Source organism: Chionomys nivalis, chromosome 1, assembly GCF_950005125.1.
Source record: "Chionomys nivalis chromosome 1, mChiNiv1.1, whole genome shotgun sequence".
NCBI lineage: Eukaryota > Metazoa > Chordata > Mammalia > Rodentia > Cricetidae > Chionomys > Chionomys nivalis.
In genome coordinates this window covers 18,024,187-18,032,395 of record NC_080086.1, presented here as the reverse complement: position 1 = coordinate 18,032,395, position 8,209 = coordinate 18,024,187, and the positions used below count along the sequence as shown (strand labels likewise).

General features: G+C 36.7%; 1 protein-coding gene across 1 annotated transcript; it reads left to right on the top strand.

Annotated features, from left to right (window-relative positions):
* The first annotated feature begins 7,075 nt into the window (after positions 1–7,075).
* Positions 7,076–7,999, top strand: LOC130884284 (taste receptor type 2 member 117-like). The gene has a single exon (XM_057785358.1). The coding sequence runs from the start codon at positions 7,076–7,078 to the stop codon at positions 7,997–7,999; it is 924 nt and encodes a 307-aa protein (XP_057641341.1).
* Positions 8,000–8,209: the final 210 nt, after the last annotated feature.

Here is an 8,209-nt window from a genome sequence, read left to right as displayed (position 1 = left end):
TATAACACCAAACAGAGTTGCTACAATGAGCAGGAGGGCAGATAGAAGACAAAGGAGGGAGAAGAAGAGGAAGAGGAGCAGAATCAGAAATCCTTCCAACTGGAAAGTTTTAGAAAATAAGATTTTAAAAATAAAATGTCTCTCAAATTTTACTTTTAAAAAACATTTGAAATGAACGATTTTGTTTTTCAATCAATTGCTGATCAAATTATCAATGATTAATCTCTTTTTCATTTTTATCAATGAATTCTTTTTTTTAACTGTATTCTGTCTATATAGCTAATGCCTACTCTCAGAGAATCACAATATATCATCATTTTGCAGAATGAAGAGTCTTTCAAAACCATATTTGCAAATAAGAGCACAGGACACTTGAATAAACAAGGCAGTCTAAGATGAAATTTTAAGGTCTATGTGGCAGTAGGAAGGTCCAGCCTCTTCACATGGACTGAATCCTGAACAGCCATACAGGCGTATTTATTGATTGCTACACAAAGTATTTCCTAATACCGAAGCCTCTAGTCTAATGTACATGTCTTACTAAAGGAGAGCATCACAAACCCCACGACTCTAGACCTTTATTATGTATGGCTGAAATACACAATCATACAAGATCTTCAGGTGTGTCAGAAGCATCTTGTGACCAAAGTCATGGGATGGCTGCAATGCACCTTCAGCAAAACAATCACTGTTTTTAATAAAGATTTCTCAAAATCACAACTTCTAAAAATCAGCTGTTCATTCTAATATTTGCCTAATACAGAGATTCTGCTTATTCCTACAACATTGTTACTGTGACAAAATAATCAGAGGCAATCTGCTTAATAAGTGGAACGATTCTTCTGGGCTCATGGTTTCAGAGGCTTCATGTGATCATTACTTGCCTCCCCTGGGGCTGGAGTGAGTCATGATATACTTTCTTGTAAAGTCATCAGTTTTTGAAGGTAGAAGCAATGCCTGATATCTTCGGTTATGAATTTTTAATCTGCTAACCTAAGATTTTATCACATATGGTTACTAGACATGTACAAAAGTTCCTTTCCTTATGTATTTTATTAACATCAAACAGAATGGACAACACTACAATAAAGCATGATTTTGAGGATGGTTTATTATTCCTAAAAGAGATCAAATGAGCACCTACCTATTCATGAATGAAGTTTTGCTCCTTTCTCTATTTTTCTAGTTTGATATTTCAGTGAAAGTTAGAGTCTCATTTACTAGCAAGCAAGTGAGGAATACTGTCTTGCATTGTGTTGATACATTTACTGCAAATTTATGCATGATTTTTGGGTCCATCATACCAACTAGTAAAATTATGAAACTCAATGCCTAGGCCATTGTTGTGGGGGCTGCAGGCTGCGTTCCTGCCACCCAGATCCAATCTGCCTGGCTGGCTTATACTCCAAAATAACAACACACAAACTGTATTCCTTTAAACACTGCCTGGCCCATTTCTATTAATGTGTGTAGCACCTTGAGGTGTGCTTACCAGGAAGATTGTAGCCTACGTCCATCCTGGGTTGGAGCTTCATCGTGTCTGACTCTGAGAGGAGCTGCCCTGCATCTGAGCTCACTTCCTCTTCCTCCCAGCATTCTGTTCTGTTTATTCCACCCACCTAAAGGCTGGCCAATCAAATGGGTTAAGGCAGTTTCTTTATTAGCCAATGACCTTCCTCCATCATTTCCCCTTTTTCTGTTTAAACAAAAAGGAAAGGCTTTCACTTTAACATAGCAAAATTACATATAACAAAACAGTTATCAAGCAAGCATTACAGTTACAATATTTACATCTATTTTATCTTTTATCATAACAAAGGAAAATAGCTATAACTATCTATCTATTCTTCAACTCCATCAAAGACTCCAGAAGTATATAATATTACCTAAGTAAATGAGAAGTAAGCAACTTACAAAATTCTAGATATCACAGAGACATTTCACTTCCTGGACAGTCACCCAAAGTTCCTCTTTACCGTTGGGGCATCCATCTTCGGCCTATAGGCCCATAGTTTCCAGCAGACATTCCCATGAAGCAGGAAATTTCAAAGGCAGTTCAGTCACTATCTGCTGTGTCCTGCAGAATGTCTCACAGACTCTTTCATGAATCAGGAACCCCGAAAGATTATCTCACCTTTAGGCAAGTTCAGTAGTCCTCTCTCTGCGGGTTCTCTGTGTCCAGTTTATACAATAGTCCAGGCAAGAGCAGTTTCTTTCCCAAATGTCTATCATACTCCATAAGGAGCCTCTTCAATGCCCATCTTCTTTCTTCTTGAAGTAGATTGGTGCTGCCAGGAACAGAGTGTCTCATTGTCATGAAAAACCCTAAGTTATTAAAAGATTTAAAATGCCATATTCTATAATCTTTGAAAGATATGAAGAATGCCTCTGTAAAATATATCTATGTACATCTAGAAAATCTTAACTAACATGACTACAAACTTGACTATTATGATTATCTATTAACAACCTATATACATTACATTTTTAAATGAATTACACAATCACAATACCTTAATCAATATCAGAAATACATATACATATAACAAAATTGACCTTTAAATCTATAGCAATGCGAATTATTCATACCTATATCATTTCCCCCTTTAAATGTAAAAGAACATTTATAAACAATATTTGGGAACATGGGCGCAGTTTTTTTCTCTCCAAACTGCTTCCTGCTGAATGGGGGCGCTGTTAATCAGGTCTTTCATGGTATAACCTGTGTGCTAGATTCATCTCAGTCGGCAGTGGAGTGAAGTAATTTTTTGAAGGTGTTCACAGCAATCCTTCAGGAGGGCATGGTCCATCATACCATATTGGTATAGAAACAATCCACAATGTCTCATCCTCTGTGAAAACAAAAGAAGAATCCCTTTTCCAAAGTATCATATCCATAGATCCAAATTCTAAAGTCAAGGTATTTACAAAATATCTATGTTGGATTAGTTCAGCGGCATTTATAAACAAATATCTTTTAGCATCTGTTGCTCCTTCCTCAGCATTCAAAAAATTCAAACAGGGCATAAGAGCATATAGTATCAAGATTCTCATTGTATTTTCCATCTTTGTGCGGCTTTATTTTAACCTCTATTTCGTTTATTTTTACTTTTATTTTATATTCTCTGTATATCTTTGACATGGAATAACTCTGTTGACCAGGCTCTCCTTGAACTCTCAGAGATCCTTCTGTCTCTGCCTCCCAAGTGTTGGGATTAAAGGTGTGTATTACCACACCCAACTACTTTCTTTCTTCCTTTTTTTACTTTTAAGAACTTTAACTTTTAGTCTGCATATACTTTTAAACACACTGTAAATCATTTAAAGGATTTCTTTGTCTTTGAATCTCTCTTTACTGTATATCTCTCTTTTTCTGACCACCCAAGCCTTTAAGTTATTGAGCAATATGGGTAGGATTAAAGCCGTGGCTTTGACAGCTGGATCCAGCCCATTCCTTAGCTTTCTGCCATTCCAGCCTTGCGGCTGAAATACCCACCAGAGCCCTGTTCATCGCCACAACTCTACAATGTTTCAAGGTCCTTGCCAGAAAGCAAGCTACGACAGTATTAAGCAATACTCAAAAGCTCCGTAGTGAGGACCACCAGCTTGAAAGTCAGAGTTTGCCCTGGCCAGACGGCCCAGAAAACTGGCATTTTTAAATGGTGCAGCTTTTTTCCTGTTATGGCTGAAAACCGAAAAGCATGCGTTCAGCTTTTATCAATACCATTTAAGTTTTTCGTGGCAGGACCTCTTAATGAGCTGCAGGGTTTTGCAGCTAAAGCTGAATCAGGAAGCCTCTCTTAGATGAGAGCGCTTGCTTGCCTCTAGCAAGCAGAGCAGACCCAAAAAATTGCTGCTACCAAGAAAACATGCTTTACTCTATTCTTTCCCAAGCTTTCTCAGGCTTTCTGTGGATGTAGTTATTTACGTGGGCGCCATTCTGTTGTGGGGCTGCGGGCTGCATCCCTGCCACCCAGCTCCTGGCTGCCTGGCTAGCTTATGCCCCAAAATAACAACACACAAACTGTATTCTTTAAACACTGCCTGGCCCATTTCTATTAATGTGTGTAGCACCTTGAGGTGTGCTTACCAGGACGATTCTAGCCTACGTCCATCCTGGGTTTTGCGTCTGGCTCTGAGAGGAGCTGCCCTGCATCTGAGCTCACTTCCTCTTCCTCCCAGCATTCTGTTCTGTTTACTCCACCCACCTAAAGGCTGGCCAATCAAATGGGCCAAGGCAGTTTCTTTATTAGCCAATGACCTTCCTCCTTCAGGCCATGACAGAAAAATTTAAATTTGCAAAAGTATCATATTCATCCTGGCAACACTTGAGTGATTTACAATCACTGAGAATCCATGTTTAAAAAATATTTTTAATTCTTTGAGAATTTTACATATTTTGATACTATTTATCCATTTCCCTCAAGTCCTCCCAGATCTATCCCTTTTTATATCTATCTATTTTGTGTCATTGTTTTTCCTTAAGCCTATAGAGTCTATTACACATTCCTTGGTGTAACCAACAACTTTCCAATTGAATTTAAATCCTGTTATATGATACTATTCCTAGGGCAGGGGTTCAGTGTGAACAAGCATCCACTCACCCTATATATGGAACTGGTGTTAGATCAAAGTACAGACAAATTCCAACTTGCTGAAACAATGAGTTTTGTTTGGGAAAGCTAATGGCAATGTAGATGAAGGGTATAGGAACATAAGTGACTCAAAGACAGCTACGTCATCAATAGTTCACCCCAGCATGGGTGACAGCTCAGAAAGCTGAAAACCAGAAGTACATTGGGTAACCTGCAGCCAGCTCAACAAGTTAGAGAGTGTCCTTTCCAGGTGGCTAGGTTGGCCTAAGACTCATGCAAGCAGCTCAGCTTATCAGAGAATCTTCTAATATAATAAAATATTATTGATAGAAATATGTACCTGGAATTATCACCACAGGAATACTTTTTTAGGCATGGAGGAATAAATAAAATTGTAGTTAATTACATTCTTTGTGAATGCTTAATTTTGGTTTAATCAGTATATTGACTAGTGGATATGAAAATTAAAATAATATACAATAAATTCTAGATGAAACAGGCATAGAATTCTGACTTTGTAATGGGTAAAGGCACCTCTCTTCTTTGAGGCACTTACTGTTATATTGATAGATATTTAACAAATAGAAAAATATAGTCTTTTCAATGCACATTTCTCTGGGTTTTGAAAAATACAAAAAAAAAAGAAAGAAAAATACATGTCTGTTTTTAATTTTCTTTTGCAGCCGAAATATCAGTGTGATGCTGTATGCCATTCTCACACTGTCTGGAAAGACTATCTCCCCAGGAGCTACTGGCCTGGTGGAAACTGAGATGATTCTAATCCAGAATGAAAGAGCTCCTTGCAAGTGAATGTAATCCTCACTGTAGACCCAGGTCCTGTTTCTTTTCTAAAAGCCTATGAATTCTTGCTATCAGCACCCATTCCACACAGCTCCACCCCTTTGTCCTATTTCTATGTGTTTCTCTTCTTCCTTGAGCTCATTTGCTCCTTGGAAGAAGCCTCACCACAAACACCTTCCTGCCACTAAACTGAAGGTATGTGTGCTTTTCCATCCTTAGATACTTTCCCTAATATACCAAAGTAGCCTGTTATGCTTTCTACATCTGTCTTACCACAAAATTATGGATAAGTGTGGTTTTCAAATGAACCACGTTCACTTTCTTTGATTCAGTGATTGAAAGTACTATCAGACCTAGACATTAAATTACTGCCTGGCATTCTCTACCATCTCTACTGTATTTGGAAATCATTTCTGACCTTATTTAATTATATCCCATATTCCTCTTTAATTACTAAATTATGACAATATCAAAATTCTCATTGCTTATATCTCCCAGCATTTTTGACATCCTTCCTCTACTTTGGTAACAATCAGTGATGATTAAAAGCAGATAGTGAAGGCTTTTAAAGGGTGGTGGATAATTCTGATTGTCTTTGTTGCTAGTGAAAGAATCAGCTCTATCAGTCAAAGTAGAGCCTGGGAATGAGAAAGTGTCTTAGTGTGTGGGTGAGCTGATTCTTCCCATTGTCTTTTCACAACATAAGAAGAATTTCCAGAGAACTTAGGCAACAATGAGGACACTAAGGGAGACTTACAGAGATCTAATCTACATGGGAAGTAGAAAGTAGAAAAAGAAAAAATATTCTGAGTAAATTGGGAGCATGGGGACTTTGGGGGAGGGTTGAAGGGAGGAGGGGAGAGGCAGGGAGGGGAGCAGAGAAAAATGAAGAGCTCAATAAAAATCAATAAAAACGAAAAATTTCACATCTTATATGCATGTAAAATAGACCTAATGCACCAGTTAAAATGAAACATGTATCATAAGCATGACCTGACCAATTTGTACAATACTAAGCATGGTCTAGATGCAAAATAAATATGGATACATTGAAAATCCTAAAAGTATTTAAATCTCAATAAATATGTATTTATGAGTAAGTATTTGTACAGATATATCTATGCATATGAAATAAAGAAATATTATTTTTACTACTTAATATTATAAAAATATAGAACAAAATGGCCATGACTCTGCATAGATTGGTAATTTTAAAGCACCTATAAAGCCATGTATCTCAGAAAGTTACATAAGCTGTTTGTCTTTTTGCCATTTTTTATATACTTGAGAAATTCTAAAGGCATTTTTTATAGAACTCAAATAGTCATATCAAAATACCTCGATTGAAGCAAACATCTAGGTAATGAAAGTAATGTGTTTTTGTTTGCACAGGAATATGTGAGTTTCCAGACTATCAATGACTAGAAAGCACTATGCCAGCTGTGTGTGTACAGAGAAGAATCTGGTCTGCCTCGTCTGAGCTTCGTGAAGAGACATATTTTCATGGAAAGAGCTTCAGATTTGGTTATTGGCAAGCTTCCATGTTTACTCCTTTGTTAGTATATGTGGGAGAGTTAAGAGTAAATATGTTATGAGAATCAACTCAGAAATTCTCAAAAATAATTTAAATATAGCATTTGAAGTGAGGATGTAAACAAATCTTCAAACATATTTTTAAAATGGAGCATTTTTTGCAATCAATAAGTGATATCTTCTGGAACACATTTATGATCATTTTAATCATGGAATTAGTAATTGGAAATTTAGGAAATGGATTCTTAGTTCTGGTGAACTGCATGAACTGGGTCAAGAGAAAGAAGATCTCATTTGTAAATCAAATCCTCACTGCTTTGGCAGCCTCTAGAATTTGTATGTTCTTGTTATTGTTTAAAACTTTATTAATTTCCTCAATGTATCCAGATTCAGTAAGGACTTCAGGGATGACACAAGTCCTTAGTAATTCATGGATGATAGTCAATCATTTTAGTATCTGGCTAGCTACGTGCCTTGGTGTCTTTTACTTTCTCAAGATAGGCAATTTTTCTAACTCTCTTTTTCTTTATTTAAAGTGGAGAGTTAAAAAGGCAGTTTCAGTAATATTGCTGGCATCTCTGGTTCTTTTGTTTTTAAATAATTTACTTATAAACTTGGAATTTAATGTGTGTATAAGTGAATATCAAAGAAACATATCCTACAGTTTTGATTCTCATTACCAGGCACAGTGTCACAGGCATGTGTTAATTCTTCACACTACTTTCCTGTTTGTACCCTTTGTTGTGTCTCTGTCATCTTTTCTCCTGCTCATCTTCTCCCTGTGGACACATCACAAGAAGATGCAGCAGCATGCCCAAGGATCCAGAGATGCCAGAACTACAGCCCACATCAAAGCCTTGCAAACTGTGATTGCCTTTCTCCTGCTATACAGCACTTTTTTCTTGTCTCTGTTAATACAAATTTGGAAATATGAGTTGACGAAGGAAAATCTTTTCATTTTATTCTGTCAGGTTGTTTATATAGCTTTTCCTTCATTCCATTCGTGTGTCCTGATCCTGGGAGATATGAAGCTGAGACAAGTCTCTCTTTCCCTGTGCTGTAGTGCCTGATAAGCAGGCTCAAAAATATGGAAACCCCAGATCTTCAAAACACTACAGATCATGTTGCATATTCTAGGCAAAGATTAACAAATAAATTTTTTTTCTTTATTTTTCATTTTCACATTTAAATATTATTTGACGTTGCATAAATTTTGTTTTGTTTGCAATAAATCAATAACTAATATTACTAACTTAGCAAGTTATGTACAAAGTTATTCT